Source organism: Pezoporus flaviventris, unplaced genomic scaffold (assembly GCF_033815535.1).
Source record: "Pezoporus flaviventris isolate CSIRO_AGI_PZ_B2104156 unplaced genomic scaffold, CSIRO_AGI_Pfla_v1 ptg000013l, whole genome shotgun sequence".
In the NCBI taxonomy this organism is placed as follows: Eukaryota; Metazoa; Chordata; class Aves; order Psittaciformes; family Psittacidae; genus Pezoporus; species Pezoporus flaviventris.
In genome coordinates this window covers 1,422,988-1,445,272 of record NW_026892561.1, presented here as the reverse complement: position 1 = coordinate 1,445,272, position 22,285 = coordinate 1,422,988, and the positions used below count along the sequence as shown (strand labels likewise).

Sequence of the window (22,285 nt, the reverse complement as noted above, 5' to 3'; positions counted from 1 at the left end):
AGAGACCTTTTGTAGTGGAACAAAATCCTGTATTGCTGTGAGTGAGGAAAAGAGGGTGCCCAGGTTTGTTTACACTGAGTTCATCTGCCCCTGATTTTAGACACAGAAGAGCTGTAAATGAGGAGTTACGTGTCTTCTAATTAGAGGTTGGCGGTGAAGAGCTCTTCAGTGTCAGGGAAAAGAGCTTTGTGAGGGGAATAGTCACAAAGTGACGATGCTCAGCCCAGCCTGCTCACGGATGCTGTGTCCATGCTCCTGAAAAGCCCCAGTTCCTCATGCTCCTGCAGGTGACTGTGTTGCTATCTCTCATTGCATGCCCGAGATTCAGAGAGTTCACTCAGAGGTTTAGAGGTAAGGATCCAACACACATTTTAGACAATTTCAATTCATGATGTTATAAATGGAACCGTAACTTTTATATACCTCACTTTTGGAACATAACACCTTTAAGAAAGGTTCTTTAATTTCGCCTCTAACGTGGTGTGCCTTGCTTGCTGATGAAATCTCTCTCGCCTGCCTCCCCCCAAGCAACCTCACCTATCAGTGAGAAATTGCTGTTGTGCCTGATTGCACAAACCAGCCCAGCCTTTTACCTGGGAGATGTGGCACAAATAACTTTCATTATATGTATGTGGTGTTTCTGATGCTGCAGTCAGAGATGAAAAGATACAATGCTTCGACAGTCCTGCTTAGATGCTGAGGAGGCACTTGACTGTGCAAGCAGACATTTATATCACAGGATGGCCCAAGTCTGAACCAAAGATAGATTTGGGAGATGGCCAGGAAGGTTCTAACCATGGGGACAGTGGGGTCCACCCCTACCAGATCTCTATATGTATTCTAAAACCTTTTAATGTTGTTCTGTCTTAACAGCAATAAGCAGAGAGGCTGGAATGCATAAGAGGGAGGTAATGGTGGTGATTGCCTTAGGCCAGTTCCAAACCCCTGCTTTTCCCCCAGGCAAAAGCAATTTAGGTTTAATAGTATATTGAAAAAAAATATTAAACCCCTTATTTGAATTCTTATTGTGTAGAAGAAAGAAGAAGAACTTTCTGAACTCATCTGAAGTGCCGTAGTAGGTAAGGGATTACCTTAACATACTCTCGAAGGTCACAAAAAGGCAGTTCTCATTTCATTTCACTACAGTTTACCCATGTGCAATATTTCTTCATGTTTAGCAAAGACAAGCCCAAGGGTCATTGTGAACTTTAATTACATTAAAATAACATGGTAAGAGGTCCTTTTATTTGATAATATACAATGCCAGCTATTGAAATGAGCCTTGCAATTAATGTGGGAAATGCACAAAGCGACACTTCTCTCCTAGTCTTTTGTGGACAGAGGACAATTCACTGTCTGTTTAATAGGTGTCAGATCACTTTTCCCTATAATAATTATGCTTCCTCTTGAATTTATTGAAGCTCAAGCTTCCAGTTGTCTACTGGGAACACTTCATTTATGCGTGAAGCATCTCAGCCCACTTATTGCGGAAGAAAAAGCAGGGAAATGCAGAGCCTTGTTTGAACGCAAGTCTCCATAGATCTCTTACTCTTTATTTAAAACTGATATCTGATGAAGTTACAGAATTCTTTTGCGTTTTTGTGCCTGCCCAGAAGCCTTCAGGGGAATTTTGCAGGCTATGTGCATGCTTGAGGAAACAGGTATGTGGCAACTTGGCTATAGAATGACCAAATGTCTTCCCAATGGCCATTTTTCCTTTCCTCCAGCACAATAAAACTAAATATTCTCATCTTATGACTATTATCTTAATAGTAAACAACTCACAGTGTTGATTTTCTGGTATTGCTTTCTTATACTTGTGCACATCCACTACTTCCGTGTCAAGATTCCAACCACCTAAAAGCATTAGAGCCACCACTAACAGATGGGTTTGCACAGCATATGGGTTAGACACAGTTTCAGATTTAGGGGGCTTCTTCCTCACCCCATATCACTTTAGAAAACAAAGACTTAGATACCTGACTATGTAGGACCATCCAAAAGCCAAGTGATAACTCACATCAGCTTTGGAGATGGGATGTTATGGCAAGTGGGAAGGAGCTGAACTGACATCACTTTGATGTGTCTGGAAGGTTCATGCTCCTCATAACACAATTTAATGATGAACTTCGATTTGCTGTCCCGGGAAGCTTTTCCCTGGTCAGCAACCAGACACACCAAGATTACAGTTAAGTCACTGTGGGAAAGAAAATGAGTTTCCTCCTCCTTCAGATTAAAAGGAGGGTGCAGGCTGGACAAGAAACACACTTCTGCAATAGGACTCGATTGACTTTAATGTGGAAACAGTCACACAGCTTAATAAATTCCCTTGCCAGAAAACTGGGAATTTCTTTCCAAAAGGACAAAGGCCTCCAGGATGTGTCCTGATTCTTTGTGATTTGATCTGTGCTATTGTCAATGATTTACCTCAGTGTTTTGGAGTCCAGTGGCCTCCATGCTGCTTCTAGCAGTGCTTGCCCCACAGCATCCTGAAGCCTAAAGATCTGCAGCTAATCCATAGCAAACATTTACCTATGGAGAAACCATGTGGTGGGGCCCGTGTCAGCTTTCTCCTTTGATTCTGTCTATATGCTCGCTGGCTTTAACAGCAAGTCAGGCCACAGCTACAGCACACAGGGAGCTCGAGGCATTGCCTTCCCAGAGGTAAGTCCATTTTCCCCCCCCAACTTTACATATAGAGATTACAGACAAGTCAATCAGGCCATCAATTTTGTCCTGACATGAGGCATGTGCACACTGCGCTCTCTGTAAAGAGCTACCAGGGAAAAAACATGTTGGCAGTTATCCAAAGCCCAAGCTAGGCATCGTAATTCCTTCTTATAGGAATTGTTTGCACAATGGTTTTTCTTTCACAGATGACTATTAAGCCTTCTTAAACTCCCTTACCAAAATTACCATACTGGGTTTGGGCACTTGAAATTAATTCCCTATACAGGATGATTTACGAGTGAATATTTTTTGTATTCCTTTTCATTATAATTATGTTGCATTTGCCAATGGGAAGTTAACAAGTGCACGGGAATAACCCAATCTGCAATCCAAGCCAGAGCATCATGCCTCAGGTTTTTTCCCCAAACAGTATTATTAACCTATAGGACTCTCACTTCGGCTTTGAAGGAAGGGAATAAACAAGTTACTTCTTTTCTAAAGCAATAGTGTTATGATAGGAAAACAGTTGTTTTTTTTTCCTACAGTTATTAATTTCAGCCTTGTTCTAAAGGCAAATATGATTTAGAAGGATCAAAAAGGGTATCAGTGATAATTGGAACATGCAGACAAGGAGAAGATGGAAAGGGAGGAAAAAAAGGGGTAGTGATACACTTAATTATGAAGGCTTATTCCGATAATCCCTTTTGAAAATGAACAAAGATGACATTTTTGATGTTTGATGAACTTATCAAACAAGGCAGAATAATGAAGAGGTAAATGTAAAACCCGATCGAAGGTGAGCCAATTAAGCACTTTGTGAAGTGCTGAAGGATACAGCCCACAAATCCTACTGTCAGAGCAAAAAGGCATCAATACCTGCGTGTCCTCCAGCTCCGTGTTTGCCTGCAGGCTCCTGTTGTTTTCCTGGAGCCATGGTCGGGTTTTATCTCACACACTTACCTGCATCCGCGGGCTCCCTTGCTGAGCTGTTGTGGCTTTCATTTAGTAAGTCTCTCTTCTACGGCCTCTGAGGAATCCCCATTGTGCCCTATACCTCTAGTAATTATCAATATTTCTCTTTGGACTGCAGGCTTGTAAGTAAAACAGATTGCTCATTAGTTAATCACCAAAATAATAGTAATAATACTACTAATAACAGCATTTGGCTCAGAATAACCCCTCAAAATGCTTCAAAGGCTGTGGCAAATGCAGAGTTGTATTAGCAAGCCACAGATTGCTCCTCAAGACAAAGAAAGGCAGTATACAAAGAAAGACTGTAGGAGTAGGGGCAGAAATAGAGCTCATAAACTCTGGGCTGGGAGGCAAGAGAAGTATTTTCTTGCTGTTGTATAGTGGTATTCAGTGTATGTGAAGAGAGTCTGATCCAAGGGATTCTGGATACAGAACCCTTGCCATTTTCTGCTTTTATAATCTCCTTTTAGTTACTTTCCTCTTCTCAGAATTTACGTTTTCTTTTAGAAATAGTCGACCAACAAATTCTTATAGTTAACATGGCTTTTTACCTTCCCTTCTCAGCACTGTTGGTGCAGCCATTCCCACCACTCCACAAAGCCTCTGCGAATCCAATTCAGTAGGTTTCAGAACAGGCCCCAGGTAACAAAACATCGCTTCTGGAGCTCCTGATGTGCTTCTGAGAAGAAAGAACAAAAAGAAGCCTTTCCTTAAAACCTGTCTGTTCTTGACATTCCTTCTATTTACCCAGTGTGTTTGCTCTTGGATATACATAGGTTTTATTGCAATCTACTTATTGGGAAGGGCGAGGATCACTTGGGAGAGCCGGAAACCCAACCAAAAATCCTCAGGTCCTGCACTTGCTGCCCCTGACCCATTCTGATTATGAATACTCAGATGGAGCATCTTGGGTAGCGTAGCCACTCTGCTAAGCAATACTTCCTGTTTCCTATAAACTAGATTCCCAGTGGAAACCCACACACTGATCATTTTCTCCCTGCTACTCTCCACCCCTCCTTAAGACACAACTTCAAAGACCTTCCTGCTATCTCTTCCCCTCCTTAGAAGAAGCAGCAGAGATGTTAATTCTCCAGTTCCTGTTGACTGTCAGCTGAGCCAGTGGTCAGAATGGACTGATTGCTTTCCTTGCCAAGAGAAAAAAGTAAGACTCCACAGTAATGTATTCATTTATCTTCAGATGTGTCTGTGATGAGGATGTACACACATTAATTATATATATTATACATATTCATTATTCTGAAGCATCTAGTAAACTCATCCAAATATGATGGAGATGCTCCTCTACTAAAGAGACTCTTACCCTGGTGTAAACTGGGGAATAAATTCCTTTAAGGCAGCAGAACATCAAGATGCAAAATCAAGGCAAATGGTGGAAGAATCCAGCCAGAATATTTGCCCAAGACTTTCTTCCTTTTCTACCTCAGATTTAATTGAGTATCTGCTGATTCTTAATGCAAATATTCCAATGAAAAGAAATTAGAAGCAGCCTTCATTCATCAGCTCCTGTTAATTTTTTATATCATTCACATCTTCATAATTCAAGAATTTCTTTTCAAATACCTGACATAATCTTGCTTTCTCACTGAGTTTATATCCCTGCAGTTTTTGCTCCTGTGCTTATAATCAGTAAATGATTTGGCTTTTCCCTCTTTCCTTTTATTTCCTAGTCTCAAGAGCAGCAATTCTCATTAATAATCCATCAGAAATAGTGTGGGATCAGTGCTGCAATTAGTGTCTGTGTCCATCTGAGCCCGTTACATTCCAGGACAAAGCACGTATAACTGGAAAATATATGTATTGTTTCTAAGGTATAAAATAGGGAAAAGATTTTTAAAACCAGTTATTCCAGCCCCTTCAGCATTCACTTGTGTGAGCTTCAAGCAAACCTCCTGCTCTTCCACCTCTCTGCCACCTCTCCTCCATTTCTCATGTACAAAGTCTTTGGGCCACAAAAAGAATAATAATATAGATAAAAGCAATAGTTTCAATTGCTTTATAGCCTGTGGAGGTGATGTCTTGGTGGGATGTAAGTTAGGCGTTGGTGATGTTTTTCTCTCTTGTGGGGTTCAGCACCGGTACCGGAGGCTGGTGCAGCCGGCGCGGTTTGCAGGGCGGCAATGCGCAGGGCATCTTTGGGATGAGCAAGCTTGCCGTACCGAGACAACATGCACTGGCCCCCCCCGCTGTGAGAAGGACTTTCAGTGTGAGGAAACAGGTGAGTGAACCAAGCACAAGCTTCTGCCAAAGAGGTTTTGGTCCTGGGTGGACAGACCTAGGGTAAGACCTGTCCATGGTATTACCATGGGCAGAGCTTTGCCAACCGGCCAGCAGGATGGGGAATTGGTGCAAGAGAAAGCAGCAAATTTCCCTGTATTTGTTTTTTTTTTTTCCCCACTTTTATAGAAATCCACCCATGTTCTACTCAGATTTAGCTAGAAAAGAAGGCTGTATGACATGGAAAAGGTTAATTTTCTCAGTGGAACAAAGAGAGTAGAAATATTCTGCTCCAACTGCTGTGCTACATGCTCGCACTTCCCTCCATGGGCACCAACGCGCCCACAACACACCACTTTCTCTCCTTGCAAAAGACATAGTTCAATCATAAATCCAACGAGCAATCTGTTGGGGTGATTTGTTTATTTTTAGCCATGCCCAGCTCTGAGGATTGGGATGTAATACGGCTGTTCACTGAAAGTTTCACTAGCCTTGACAGATTTCTGGTTTTACACAAATGGCTCAAGCTCCCATCTTGAGTATTTAATGAAAATTCTACTGACATTTAAAACTACATGCCAGCTCTGTGACCAGCGCATCAGCTAGAGCAGGTCATCATAGAACCATAGAATCCCAGACTGGTTTGGGTTGGAAGGGACCTTAAAACTCATCCAGTTCCAACCCCCTGCCACGGGCAGGGACACCTTCCACTAGAGCAGCTTGCTCCAAGCCCCTGTGTCCAACCTGGCCTTGAACACTGCCAGGGATGGGGCAGCCACAGCTTCTCTGGGCACCCTGTGCCAGCGCCTCAGCACCCTCCCAGGGAAGAGCTTCTGCCTAAGAGCTCATCTCAGTCTCCCCTCTCTTAGGTTAAAGCCATTCCCCCTTGTCCTGTCACTACAGGCCCTTGTCCAAAGTCCCTCTCCAGATTTCTTTGCTCCATGGTAGCAAGTGTAGCAGGACCAGTTCCCTCTGCCCACAAATGTCATGTCAAGGCTTCCTCCTCACCCCCAGAAGGGAAAGCACCTCCAAGTTGCCCTTCCTGCAAACATCCATTCTTGAGCTATAATTACTGCAATAAACTTCCCAAATACCTCCAGCAAAGGGAAGAGGCAAAACTGCACTTTAATCAGATGGAGCTGATTTCCCTGAGCCAAGTGGAGAACCTATTGCTTCCTGCAGCTCCTTTCCAAGAGCATGATGTTAGATAATAAAATCAGGCCAGAGATGTGACCTTGATTTGACTCCCACTCCATGGAATCCCATGGGAGCAGTCAGCTTGGACTCTGAGCTGTGCTCACTCCAGTTTGCAAAGGAAAACCTGCCCTGAAGGAGATGAGGAAATCAAGCTCCCAGTGTAAAAGGCCTGTGTTTAACACCCAGAGGGACTTCTTGTGGCCCCAAGATATGGGTGGAGAACAGCACAAACAGTGCAAGCTGCTGAAAAGGTTTTCTGAAGGGCAGGAAAGTGAGATCACCTGTATCTGTGCCCTTTAGGTCGCTGTATTAAACGACATCTTGTGTGCAATGGGGAGCCAGACTGCAGAGATGGGTCTGACGAGGATAACTGTGAGGATGAAGATATTGAAAGCCCTTGTGAACATCTGTTCCCAGTCCCAGGGTCTGAAAAAGCAGTCCAGGGGTAGGTAATTAATCAATATCTGCTACTCTCACAATCAAAACAGGATTAAGTGTTTCATATTGCATTTCCTTAGTAATTGCAATGCTCCATGAATTGATAAGGTGCTGTACAAAGCCCAGAGGAGAGGTAGTGTCCTGCACAACCATGGGTAGCAATGAGGGAAGCAGGAGGGCTCATCCCAGCTTTTCTTTCAAATTCTGTCTTGGATTTACTTATCTGACCTTGGCCTCTCCCAGCCACTCCATACTTGTGATGCCCTCTTTATATCCTGCAAAAATATATCCCAGTTATCTCACAGCTTTTTCCAGTTGTTAAAAGCAATCTATTAAAGCAAACAGTAGACTTTGGAGATGCAGCATCCTGGTGGCATTCATTCTTAAGGAGAAGGTTTAACTACAGGAATTAGGACTTCAGAGCACAATTCAAGGCAGAGAGCCTGAGCTCCATGTGAATATATACAGGGTAAATACTTCTGTCCATTAAAAAGTCCCTGTTGTGAGGAGCAATGCTGCTGTCTAGTTTGAATAATGCTTTCGTTTGGAGCCATGGAATTACAGGGAATACTAAGTAATAGACAGATTTCAGAGGGCAGCAGCTGTGATGGCTGAGGAGCAGGAAGAAAGAGGCATAAGGAAATAAGAAGTGAGAGACTTGGCAAAGCACAAGCAGACTGCAAGTCTAGGGAGGGTGCTAACTCCCCTGAGAAACAGGGCCATTATTAAAGGGAAGAAGATGAAATTAAGATAGAAAACAATTACAGGGAATGCCAGGAAACACTTTGTGACAGTGAGATGCATTAGACCCACGGGGAACCTGGAGGAATTCCAGGACCTTGGAACTTCCATAACCGCACTTGCTGGGGTAGACTGGACACCTTTACTGGTTTCTTCCATTTCTAGCATATGAGCCCAAACCAATGTTTGGAAATAAAATGGCTCTTCGTGTCCCATTCGCTTTGAGAAGCAGATAGCAAGGACATAACAAACCCAAAGATTTTAGGTGCTATCCAAAGGCAGAGACCTGAGGATAGGCAACTTGTAGTGTGAGGAGAAGAGAAACAGTGACAGAGGCTGTTGAGGAAATAAAACTGGAGCTATGGGTAACTTCCTGAACGTTAATTCTTTCCCAGGTACAATATCCTAACGCAGGAAGGGAGACAGTACATATATGACCCTAACTTTTTTGGAGGCCAATGTGAGTATATCTACAACGGAGAGTGGCGGGAGCTGAAGTACGATGCTGCCTGTGAACGTCTGTACTATGGAGATGACGAGAAGTATTTCCACAAACCTTACAACTTCCACGTATACCAGTTCCTAGTAAGTCCTTTGGGTGATCAGATTTAGCAATGTTTTCCCAGCTAAACCTCCCACAAAGATGTTAGGTGTATTTTGTCATTCACTATAGGTTGTCTTTCCAGGTACCCAAGCTGTCCCCAAGACAACAGGCAATCGATGATATAAATGCTATTTTATGGCACATCAAGGAACTAACATGCTTTATCACCCAGGCATCGCCACTGCTTACTCTGGCCTAGTAAGAGCCAAGAGAAATGGGTTTTCTCTAAATTCTGCTATTAATGAACTGTAGCGCTTGCACAAGCCACTTGCCTCTCTAGGGATGAATTTGGCCATGTGTAAAATGGGAACAATGCTACTGGTTCTATCTTTGAAAGCATTTTAAGCCTTTGGCATGGCTACAAGGAACATAAATCCAAATTCTGAGTGAGACAGAGATCCTGAAAGCCATTGCCATGTATCACAATGCCTATAATCTGTGGGATCATATCTGATATTGGAGACTGAACTAAAGCAGAGCAAGGATCCAACCTGGGGCTCCCATGTCTTAAGTGGGTGCCTTGGCCACACTGTTAACCGTTTATCATGCTTTTTGACATGAATGAATAGAACACATTATTCCAAGGGAATATTACATCCACAGGTTCAATCAAGTGGCTTTCCCTTCCCAGCAGACAGTTCCCTGTGCCTCTTATTCCCCAGTTTGAATCCAGACAGACCCACCAAACGAACCATATTTTCTCCTCACCCTTACCTGCTCCTAGTGGTGGAAGGCCCACTTTTGCATCATGGTCAGGCACTGAGGAACACTTGAGCATGCCCCATATGCATCTTGACTTAGGAGTGTCTACCTGCTGGGTCTAGGAAGTCACGTTAATGTGAGATGTTTTCTTCAGTGTTGGTAATTATTTAACTGGCTTTTTATAGAGATGGCAAATGGCACAGCCTGGATTCAGCAAGGCTGCTCAATTCCACATGCCAGCAGAGTAGAGCTGTCAAAGAAAAGGTCAGCGCTCTAAACCACAGGCAAGACAATGTTTGTTTTCTAGCGCTGCCATTGCAAGCGGCTGGATCACTGCTGTTGAATTTCTTTTCCTAAATAAATTCATCCAGAAGCAAGCTGGAGACAAAAAATTCACTCCAAATCGTTAGGATCTGGCAGAGCTGTAAAGAACTGGAAGGAGGGTTTTATAATGGGAAGTGTCAAGCTAGCTAAATAAGTACCATTACCAGCTCTGGCTGTAATGGCACTGTTTTGAGTTGGCTAAACACAAGCTTTTCCCCTGCCTGGAGATGGATGAAGCTTTATCCACATTTCTCACACATTTCCAAATGAAATTGCATGTGACTTAATTCTTTATTCCACATTCACTGCAGTCAGTGTTGGTGCTGTCAGGGCCATCACAGGCTTCAACAGAGGCACCATTAGCTCCTTAAAGAAATAGAGATTTAAAATAAAGAGAAGTACCTAAAAATTCATCTCTGCTCCTTTCACTTTAGGCTCATGCTGATTCTGGATTCACTTTTGAGTTTTATGATGATTCAAAGGATCTGCTTGAGGCCCTTAAAAGCGATAAATCCAAAACAAAAGGCTTTACCATTGGAATCGGGTCTACAGGATCAGCGTTCCAGTTAGACCTGGGCTTCACTTTATCAGGTGGCAAAGGATCCCTGAAGAATTTCACACAATATGCTACAAAGGTAAAAGAAAAGTAACAAATCAGTGATGCATAATGCTCCAGTTGTGTCATCTGTGCATCGCATGTGCTGGCTGTAACTTATGTCAGTTGATTCTCTCAATTGCGTTTTTTAACACATAGTAATTGTACCTTAATTTGTTCATGTAATTGCAAATGTATCATCGTTAGTAATCCTGTTTGTTGTTCTTCTTATGGTTTAGCAAACCGGGAGTGGGAATAAAATTGAATTACGAAGCCCCACAACACATGTCGTCTCCCCCCATCCTGTTTCATGGCTACATTAAGCCCATAAATAAAAAAATGCTTAAAGTGACGATGAGGGAGGAGGAAATACCAAGATGTTGATCAAAACAGTTGTCTTCAGGGAACGATCTCTGGTAGCACATATATTTTGTTCAAATTAATACAAGCTGCCTTATGATGCTGAAATATGCTACATTTTATGGGCGGTTAAAATAGCACACTGAAAAGAGGATACCCAGTAATAGGGTGTATTTCTCTTAGTGGGTTTACATCATGGACTAGCTGTGGCGATCTCTTTCCGATCTAATAGCATGAAGGCTGGCATTTCCCACATTTACCATGCCCTGTCTCTATTTCTTTTGTGGCTGCTGACAGAAAACGATAAAGAGGAATTACTTTGATAGTGTTCTCAGTTAAAATGCCCTTAAAAACTGCTTGAAATGGGCACCATTATAGCATTTACTGTGCCCTTGTCTAGACTCACACGATGTTTACAGCAAAACGATGATCAATTATTGGAGGAATCATTTAAAGGGCTGTTCTGGTTCCACTGGAGCCTTGTCGAGTCAATGGCTCATCTAGAAGAGGGGTCGTGGAGCTGGTGGCATACCCAGGAAATCCTCCCACAATCAGCATCTTCCTCCTCCAGTGCTGGGCTGGGCTTGTCTTGAGCCTTTGTCCTGCATCACTGATTAAGGCTGTGAAAAAGGCAAAAGGGAATTAACACTGTGGAAAGGAAAACAGGAAAAAGGAATAGCAGAAATGGAGGACAGAGGGGAATCATGTGGAGCCTGATTCTGATCATATGCGCACATAAAAACCCCAAACCCATGGCTTTGCCCTTCACCTCACACAGCACGCAAGAAAGATGCACTCTGAAAGAGTTACCACCAATTTCATTTAAACCTGGGCTTGTCTCCCTGCCTTCAACATACACTGACAGTCAGAGATTCAGGCTTTCTTCTGCAAATCTATAGACCAGAAATTACTTCTATTTTATTTTAATTTAAAACGTATGTTGAATGGCAGCTCTTCTTTTCTTCACCTGCAGGAGGTTGGTTTCATTAGAGGTGTGACAAAGGTGCAGACAGCCCGTTTCAAGATGAGAAGGGACAACATTGTTTTGGATGAAGATGTGTTGCTCTCCCTGCAGGAGCTTCCAGACACCTATAACTATGGCATGTACGCCAGATTCATCAATGACTATGGTACCCATTTCATGACATCTGGCACTATGGGAGGCATCTTTGAGTACATCCTTGTCATTAACAAGGAAGAAATGAGAAGAAAAGGTTAGAAAATGACAAAATACTCTCTATTCACAACATCCTGCTCAAAGCCAGGCATTTCCAACCTGGTGACCATGGTGTGGGTCCACTCCACCAGAGTGATTCATCTGGTTCTGGTTGCTCCCACCTGCTATTCTCTCCCTGAGCCCTGGGAGAGCGGGTGCTCATTGACACCTCTTTGCTGAGCTGGCTGGCCTGTCCCATCACAGGATAGACACATACGCATTGCAAGCCCAAAAAGGCACAGTGGGAGTGAGGTAGAGGTATCTGCATGTTGTTCATGAGATGGATGCACTACTGGCCAGAAAGCAGGGGATAAGCTTGAGTGTCACAAAATGTGCTTCCTGATCTAATTTCAGAAGAATCTGGGTGAGATTTTGGTAGTTTAGGAAGGAACCTGAGCATTTTCTCCCTTTCTTTCAGTGTCACTTCTCTAAACTTCTCCTGTTTCTTACAGTCATTGTTCATGTTCAAGGACTTCAAACTTATTCAGACTAAAGCAAGTTAGCCTGCTCTTGTTTCAGCATCTTGATAGCGAGGGTTTCAATTTCCTGTAAACGGAAAGAAAACATTGCAGTTGGCAATACCTCTGCCACTTTGCTCTGGTTACTGCCACATCTGAAGACTAACGGACCTCTGTTAGCTCCAGTTCTTAACATATTGGAGTGTATGAGGCTGAAAAGCCATACCTCTAAATCTCAGTTACATAAAACATCCACCACAGTTGTCTACAACACAAGAATAGGCATTAGTGGTGAGCCAAACCATAACCTTTTTCCTAATCCGAAAAATAAGATGCAGAACAATAGTGTCTTACTTTAGACCATGAACAAGTTTTGCAAAGGTGTTGACAATACAATAGATCCCACTTCCCCTGTGGAGCATCATTCCATTCTGTGGAGGGGAAGGCTCCTTGGTAAGTCCAGGCTGGACATTAATGCAAAGAAAATCATGATCATGGACAAGAGGTGAAAATTGCTGCAGCTGGTACAAACTGCTGTAATTCCATTAATTTCCATGGTTCTGCCCCAGATTCTGCTCCTGGTCTGAAACAGTTTGGTACCAGCAGCACTTTGGATAACTGTACACTCCATACTGAGTATTAACCAGGCCAATTTTGCACAAGAAATTACCAATTGAGAGGATTTTCATCAAGTCCCTGAACTATTATTTGGAAATATGATGCCTCTTCACACCATTCATTCACTTTGAAGAGTGAGTGATGTAGAAGTGAACAAGATCTTGGCAAGCAAGTCTTAAGGAAGCAGACTGCCAATTTCAGAGGAAGAATGAATCCAGAGCATGCGGAGGGAGGCTATTATTTTACTTCATCTTGTGCTTGCTGTGTATATAAGGAGGAGATTTACTGCTACGAGATGCCTTATCTTAGGAAAGAAGGATGTTGAAGTTCAGCAAAAGACAAAAATATGCCCCAGTGGAGATGATGTAATTTTCATTCTAATGAAGCATGCTTTCGTAACATTCATCTAACCCAGGCTCTGCTAGAAAGCCCACATATACCAAGTCAGCACCACTCTAGGACACACAGCAGACCCAGAAGGACTCCCACCTGCACTGGCTGATATGCCCCTGTCTAAACGCATTTAGTAAAAAGCCCTGATTTCTCTAATGGCAATCACAGCCATGTTTGAAGGTTGTGGGTGCGAGAGGATTATCTGCCTTCTCTGAGGAATAGTCAGGATCAGGATGTAAGTGCTCAGGTCTTAAAATCAGAGCTTCATAAGGTGAGTTTGAAGCTCTGGAGATGCCTGGAGATGTACCAGGGCTAAGAAGCATGGCACCTGCTCTTTGGATCAACCACCGTTTCCTTAGAGCCCACCTAGCCCATAAGTCTATGTATTAAATGCTCTGGAAGAGAAAGCATTCCTTTCTTATAGACCAGTGACTAAAGCACATGCCCAGGAAAAGATCCCTAGGCTGATCCCTCCCTAAACAAGAGGCAGCTTGGGCAGTTGCTGAGCATCTAGCTAAGTATAGGCATAAGCTGGACTTTAAGCATAAAAATGAAGTCACCTTCTGGGTTTAAATACCCAAGAACAGACCACAGCTCACCAGCGCATAGCTTAGGACTGCTGTTTTGCTGCAAGACCCATTTCTAGCTTTCAGGCTGCAAGGGCTTGCATGGATGTGGTCATGAGTGAAATAAATACATGTGTCAGAACGAAGTCCCTCGTTGCTCTGCCATCAATATTTTTCATTACTTGTTTTTAAAATAGATTGTTATGGTTCTATTATTTAGCAGAAAACAGCATAATGTGCTCACACATTACAAGAACATTTATGGGAGAAACATTACGCACAGAGTAAATTAGAGAGAGTCTTCATATATTCTGATTAATTCAAAATGCAGCAGTAAATCTTATCAGTCGAGCACATTTAACTATTGCAAATTATATCATATAAAAAACCCTACCAGGGCTCCCCCCTCCAGTGCCAATATTTTCTATGGCCACCCTTTTGCAGTGATAACCACTTTTCATTTATCAAGACACGATCTTGCTGCAACCAATAGCAAATTGTATTGACAGAGCCTCGCTGAACATAATTACTCACCGGGAACCATGGCAAATCAATTAATCAGGGTGTTCCTCAAGTTTAATTTTATGCTACTCCACCACCAAGATAAGCAATCCCTCATGTTGCTTTGGGTGAATGAACTTTACCCACTGTGTTTACAACTGTTGAACAGTTTAGTAGCAGTAATTGAGTGCTACACATTTAATCTTTCTCAAGAGCCCAGTTTTGCAATGGGATGTAATTCCCCCTGAAGTCTTGAGCATGTTTCAGCTCTCACAGGTTTGAATCCAGGACTTGTAGCCCCTTCTCTCAGGGGCTATAGGAGCACCTCCACCCTTTGGGAGAGCCAACGAGCAGATCCATGCCCCACATGGTTCCAGCCAGCCTCTTCTGCAGGGTGTGCAGAAACAGATCTATGGGTGTTTTACCAGTATTTTAAACATAGGCAAGGCAAGCCACTGCTCCCCAGTGCTGGGGTGAGGCAGTTCAGCAGACAATACTCTACAGTGGGGCTTGGCTGTAGGGTCAATCTTTAGACCATTAAGCCATGATGTACAAATCCCGATGAGCTCTGTTGCCTCCCTTTCAATACTGTGGTATTGATCACAGGGCTGCTTTGTAAAACACTTTAAAGCCCTCTGACAAGAAGGGCAACGTAAAAGTTACCTATTACTTACAATACCTGTATTTATTGAAATCAATGGATTTTTTAACTATTAAAGAAGACAGCCTTATATTCGCAGCACACTAAAGTGTGTACATAAACCCGGGCTGTATGAAATATGCACATTGCTTACCTTGGTGAAACCACCTCATTAGTTCCCCTCTCCCCTCTGCAGTTGCTTCATGGGTCTCCAGTCACATATTTTCGTGATGTATGTGGCAGTGCTGGCAGCAGCAGCCCAGCAGCAGGCAGGAAGGCTTCAGCAGCTCTCAACACGCAGCAACCTATTGCAAGTTGCTAGTCGAGAAGCTACTTAAGCCACTAATACATGGGTCAGATCCCGAGTTGAGGAAGATCAGTGAGGATCTATCAAGTTCAGCTGCTATTCCCAGCTTTATCCTAATTATGAGGTAGGCTTTCAAATAACAATTAAAACAAAAATTGTATTTTTAAATAAATAGACCAAATAAGGAAATACATGCCTAAAGCCTTGTGTTAATGTCTTTTCTTTTTTCTAATACTTCCCAAGGACACAATTCTTACAGTAAGGACACTTCCCTACTCACCTATCATGCGATGGACCCGATATTCCCCAATTAAACACTGACTTTTCCATTGCAAGGCTGTCCTCTGCCCAGAATAGCTCTTGACTTTGAAAAACAGGCCATGCAGATAACCAAATATTTTCTTTGTTCATAGAAAAAAACAAGCAAAAAGCCCCACAAATGAGAAAATTCCTATGCTTCCACTCAGAATGAGTCACTGATTTTACTGGTTTCCTTTCTGTTTTGCAGACATCAGAGCTGAAGAGATAAGTGCCTGCATGGGCTGGTCGATTGGCCTTACAGGCAGCATGAATAAAGCGCTTTTGGGAGCATCCATATCATCCTCTGACTGTGCAAAGAAAAGATTTCTGGAAACAGGTAGGATATCAGGGCAGATGTCTTGCCAAGGCATCTTGCATCACTTCTTTTGGTCACTTGGGCATGGACATTCAAGTAGGGTAACACAAGGGTTCAAAGAAGGGAGCTCTGGTGCCATCCCCAGTCATGGCTCAGGCCCAGTCATGGGACCAAAGCAACTTTGGGTCCAAGTCTCCAGGAGTCCTGGTTGCTCTTGAAGGAGGAACTAAGATAGCAATACCTGGATTAGAAATGCATGTAAATAGAGGCAGTGGGGAACGCCTCAGTCCCTATACCCACGTCAGACAGAGCATGGAGGATAAGGGCAACATGGCAACTATTAAAGAAGTCAAAACTGACTATAAAAGTACTCAAAGAGGCTATGAAGCCTCAGATTTGTAAATCCCTTAACCAGCTACAGACAGCCCCAGAGCTCCCATTGATTCCAAGAGGCAGCATCAGTGCCGCTCTCTGACAGCTCCTTGCACAACTGATCTCCCCTCCATTAAGCAGTTTCTAGTCTATGTGTGGAAATGATAACTAAATAATACGGCTTTAATTCAACTTTTCAGATGCTGAGAGCAACAGTGCAGTTGTAGAAGATATTATTCCCCGGATTAGAGGTGGAGATAGCAGTTACAGCGGAGGACTCTTAAACAGTTGGGATGGCAATATGTATCGTCACTGGGGAAGGTCATTAAAATATAATCCTGCTGTTATTGATTTTGAGGTAAGGCTTTTCTGCAGTTGAAGAAACTCTGCCACTATAAGGAATGAAAGTGTAGTCGAGCAGATCATTTCGTATTTTTATTGTGATCCCATCACAGAACAAGATTAAATGTAATGGGCCACTGATCTGGTAACCTCTTATTCATTTCACAATGGGGAGTACATCTCCCACCGACTGCATCCACAGGGAGACTGACAAGGAGCTTAATGCTGGATTAGTGCCGAGTTAAGTTTTTGATGTGTTCCCAAACAGCTTCCCAATGAATGGCTCTCCGAGGTTGTATTCATCCTTATTATACCCCTTGATGCTGCCTGCCCTCCTTTATAAGAAGGGGACTCACAGCAGGCTGAGGAAGCAGTCTTGCCTCTCCAAAGGGTAAAGATCTCTGAAGCATCCTATAGATGGGGAGGAGATGGGTGCAAGCAGAGGGGATGGAAAGGGAGACAGAAGAGCAAACTAACAATCCAGCAGTAGAGACTGCAGAGATGTGAGAAGCTGAGCATAACTCCTTGGCTGTGGTCAGGAGCACCACATCTACCCTGAGATGCTACAACTGCTAGTCTGCAGTAGGGGTGCAGAGGGAGGACCTCAGTCAAAGAAACACACTGGCACTTCCATCCCTCTCATCTTCATTTGAGAGCACACCTGCTCCTGGCTCTGACAAAGGGTGGGAGAAAGAACAACGGAATCAGGAATTATCTGTGCTATTGGCAGGGCAAGAAGGACTCTGCAAACCTTCCTGGGCAGCACCTCGCAGGCAGAAAGCCCTGATAGGCAGGTTATTTCAGATGCAGGTTATTCACCTTTCTGCACAAGTTCCCATCAATTCTGGGCAAAACTTACTGCAGTTTTCCAGTAACCATGTGCTGACCTCTCTGTTGGCTGCTCTGGAGCTCAGCAGTCACTCTGCAAGCGGAGCTGCCGATAAGTGTTCATGTCCACTTCAGCAGCTCTTATCGGCACCTCCCTCTTGTTTGTTAAACAGGCTTGTGCAAATTTGTCTAAGAGCTCTTCCCAAAGCCCCACAAATCACTCTCACTGCATCTTGTGCAATGAGACGATGCCCAGCTCCTCTCTGGGACCAGTTTCCAGCAATTCCTAACCAATACACAAAGCATTTGCACAGATGCACGGATGGGCATATGTAACTATGGGACTTCAGTCCAGCCCTGAGCTTTTAGACTTAATAGTCACTCTAATATTAATATTCAGTTGGGTGAGCTATAATTACACTTGCCCAAACTGGACTATTTTTGCTGAATGGTATATAAGAACTAGACTTTGCTACTGGAACTATTATGAGCATATATTCTTAAAGCTGTAGATGGCACAGTATTATTTCACTGCATTGAAGGACAAAAAGTATGTAGGCAAAATTCTCCACGCTCAGCATTCACAATCTGGTCACCATTAGTGATAGGCTGGCATTAGGTTTTGATGATATCCAAAAAGCTCTCAGCAAAACACTTTGGTTTAAAAAGGCAAAAAGCACGCAAGAATCCCTGAGATCGGGACAGCACTAAGCAAACAGTCAAAAAATTGGCTTACAGGGGTGTTTTAACTTATCATTTGAATCCACACTGAAACTCCAAAACATGTCCAGGAAAGCCAATCCTGCACAGACCTCTAAGATGAGGAACGTTTTGGAACGGTGATTTCCTTCTGATGCTCATCAGTCGTAGCAACACATTTGCATGATGTACATGGAGCTGTCAAGGAAGACAAATGGGGTTTTTCTGAGCCCTGAGTTTATCCAGCAGTGTCACAGCTCTTTGCCAATGGTGTGGCAGCATCTCGGTTAATGCTCAGCTGAAACTGTCTCCATGCTATTTATCTCCATCTTATGCAGCTGCAGCCCATCCATGAAATTCTCCGTAGAAGCAACCTCGGCAACGTGGAAACCAAGCGGCAACACCTGAAACAGGCTTTGCATGATTACTTGTTGGAGTTCAACACCTGCCGCTGCGGACCATGCCAGAACAATGGGGAACCTGTTTTGGTGGGAGACACGTGTTTCTGCCAGTGTAGACCGGGTTACAGAGGCCCTGCCTGCGAGCAGACAAAACGCCAAGGTAAGATGCATGTACCCACAGCAGGGGAGGGCAAAAGGCAGCAAAGGGATAGGATTTTCCCCTCCTTGGTTAACCAACTGCTCTTTCCATCTGTGCATCAATCAAGCCTTCACTTCTGTATTGTTTTTTGCTGCTACCATAACAGAATGAATTGGGTTGGAAGGGACCTTCACAGTTCATCTAGTCCAACCCCCTGCAATGAGTTAGGGACATCTTGAACTAGATCAGGTTGCCAAGAACCACATCCAGCCTGGCCTGGAATGTATCCGGGGATGGCACATCCACCACCACTCTGGGCAACCTTTACCAGTGTTTCACCACCCTCATTGTAAACAATGTCTTCCTCATATCCAGCCTGAATCTCCCCTCTTTTTAAGACCATCACCCCTCATCCTGTTGCAATAGGCCAAGCTAAGAAGTCTCTCCCCATCTTTCTTATAGGCCATTCTTTCAGTACTTTTAAGTACTGAAAGGCTGCAATAAGGTCTCCTCAGTGCCTTCTCTTCTCCAGGCTGAACAACCCCAGCAGTCTCAGCCTGTCTCCATAGGAGAGACGTTTCATGCCTCTGATCATTTTTGTTGCCTTTTCCTAAGCAGCCCTACAAGAGACTGAATCAGCAGCTCAGGTGTTTATTGTAAATAAATCAGTGGAAATAAGGATGCATTTAGGAGCTGGAGACTTACCAATACGTTGCAAAGAGCTGATGTGTGGTGTAGCAGCAGCACCCTGGCCAAGCCCAGCTGCTCACGTTACCCACAGACCTTGATGGGCAGGGAGTGAAGGGAGACTGAGAGGGTCAGCCTAAGCGAGCCGGACTTGGTGTTCAAGCAACGTGCCACCAAAAATGCTCTTTTACTAAAAAGAAAATGCCACATTGCCAGATTTCCCACCTTCCCTCCCAGGAAGCATTTTAACTAAAGGGAAGCATCTATTTTAGGGAGAAAAATGTTTTTTTTTTCCAAAATGACAGGCGTTTATTTATGTTTTCTTTATCACTTTATAAACTATCCTAAGAAAATCAAATGGGTGGCAAAAAAGCCTACCCTGAATCATGCTCTTTTGTTTTTAAAAATGGCACAGTTCTTTCTGGGTATTTTTGTCCTGATTTGTGAGGACAAAAAACTTCCACATCTCAGCACAGGAAGCTGGCAGGAAAAGTCCATCCTCAGAGCAATTCCACCAGGCAGAGCTCGAGGCCTTCAACCATGTGCTCAAAACAGGGGTCTCACCACTGGAAAATCAAAGCTGTGGTGAGATAAGGAGGTAGAGCAGAGAGGGCGATGGTTTATGGAGCTGAACTCAACAGCATGCTTCGGTGACTGCAAAGTGGGCTTCTTTAAAAACACCAGGTTCTTCAAGTTGTCTCCAGTTCCAAGGACTCTGCCTTACATGATTGGGAAGCTCAGGATCCGGTCCCAAAGCAGCCTACTAAGGTGGCCAGCCCCTGTGCTCCCCGATTTCAGAAACGGCAGGGACAGGCACACTCTCATGGGCAACTTTTAGCTTCAAATCTTTAGTTCCAAAACTCATTTAAGACCAAACCTAGTTGATTTTAAGGCACGACATTACAGCAGATGTGAAACCCAGCTTTCCACCCAGCCCAAAGTAAGAGCACACACATCCATTTGCGCTGTCTGGATTAATAAAGTGCCCGAGCCAGGTATGAAGGCCAGTTGAGTAAATAAAAAACGACAGTAAATGACAGCTATCAAGCATTCTCATCATTCAGGAGCACTGCCATAATCCATAGTATCGAACGCTCCTGACAACTCAGTCTGTACTGTAATGAAAAAGCCTTGAAATGACCCATCTCCAAAAGGATGGGCACTTTTCACAACACAGCCTGGTCTAGTGAATGGTGCCACTGCCCATGGCAGGGGGCAGGGAACAGATGAGCTTTAAGGTCCCTTCCAACCCAAACCATTCTGTGATTCCATGGCGTTAGGAGACTTTTGTCCCTCTGCCTTGGTCAGGGGTGAGAAAGTGCATATAAGGCTGTCAGCTGCCCTTTGGGAAAGGAAAACCAAGCCACAACTTTTCAGACAAGCAGAAAAGAAGAAACAGACATTGGTGTCTGAAGAAGGTGATGCTGCTTCCTCTTCCCTGGCTTCAAAGTGCCTTGATCTCAACAGCCACCCATATGCTGGGCATGGGTGGTACAGACAAGGAGATCCCGCTCAAATCACAAACTGCCAGTGGCAATCAGCTCACCCCTCCTGCCCTGCTCCCACCCAAAGTACGTCACTGCACTTCAGACCTGAATACTTGGGTTTTCCCCCTTTTTTAATGTGTTTACAGGCAGCAAGATGGATGGGCGCTGGAGCTGCTGGTCAGACTGGAGTCCCTGTCAGTCAGGCACAGCGCGGCGCAGCCGGCACTGCAACAACCCGGCCCCACGACACGGTGGGGAGCCCTGCATGGGGAGCAACCTGCAGAGCAAAGCCTGCTGAAAACCACATTGCTCTACACAGGTCGAGACCAGTTTGAAGTCTGTGCTGGGCTAGAAGCACTCCAGGCATGATCCCGCAATGGATTTACCCTGGGGAAAAAGAATTGATGATCAATATTGCATTCCTATATGTACGGAGGCATGCTGGATTCAGTGTGCAAAACCACACCTATTGCTCCAGCTGCCTGAATGCAGATGCCCCCACACCACAAGAGGTGATGGGAGCCCCACCAGTTCGCAGTGGCTGCAATACAGGAGATGGTGGAGAACCCACACGGGTGGTTTTGCTGCTGTGTGACCCTGTCATGAAATAAATATACTGGAAGTGCCTGCATAAGTATGCTTGACTTGCAGGAATATTTATATTTGTCTTTGGAAAACACATTAAAAGCTCATGATCCTTGCATTTCCATGCAGTTGGTATTGACATATGTGCCAAGAAACTTTTGTAAGTTGACACTGTCACATTTTTAAGCCCAGCATATTGGCCAGGGCTGCGTTTGCAGCAAAGCCATATGCTGATCTGCGTGGGAGGAGGCTTAAGCCTAAAGACGCCGAGCATCACAGCGAAATGTGAACCCAAACTGATGAAGAATCTTAAACAGATCAAAAAAGAGAGGCTTGAACACAACCGTTTGGCAGAGGACGCTCACACAGAAGTGAAGGCTAGTCCTCTTTAAAATCAGTGATGAATTGACTATTAGGACACAGGCATTTTATCTCCCGGGCACCCAGAGCAGGAGAAGATGCTAACAGGGTGCTTGATTTAAGGGGCTTTTTTGAGTGCAAGATGTAAATCTCAGCACAGGAATACACACATTATTGAACTGTGTGCAGAGATTGCAGTGAGAGCCCACAGCTCCCTCTTATTAATGAACTA

The 22,285-nt window shown here is 44.0% G+C and overlaps 1 protein-coding gene across 3 annotated transcripts; it reads left to right on the top strand.

Moving 5' to 3' along the window:
- Positions 1-2,411: 2,411 nt before the first annotated feature.
- C8A (complement C8 alpha chain) lies at positions 2,412-21,745 on the top strand. Of its 3 annotated transcripts, none has more exons than XM_061451109.1 (11): positions 2,412-2,664; positions 4,708-4,804; positions 5,734-5,878; positions 7,375-7,519; positions 8,649-8,838; positions 10,318-10,518; positions 11,812-11,968; positions 16,046-16,174; positions 16,726-16,883; positions 18,733-18,955; positions 21,255-21,745. In XM_061451109.1, the coding sequence occupies exons 1-11, from the start codon at positions 2,546-2,548 to the stop codon at positions 21,404-21,406; spliced, it is 1,716 nt and encodes a 571-aa protein (XP_061307093.1). In that variant the 5' UTR covers positions 2,412-2,545; the 3' UTR covers positions 21,407-21,745. The 3 variants fall into 3 exon arrangements, with proteins under 3 accessions (XP_061307093.1, XP_061307092.1, XP_061307094.1); XM_061451108.1 differs by having other exon boundaries at positions 11,812-12,052; XM_061451110.1 differs by lacking the exon at positions 4,708-4,804 and having other exon boundaries at positions 2,434-2,664; positions 11,812-12,052.
- Positions 21,746-22,285: the final 540 nt, after the last annotated feature.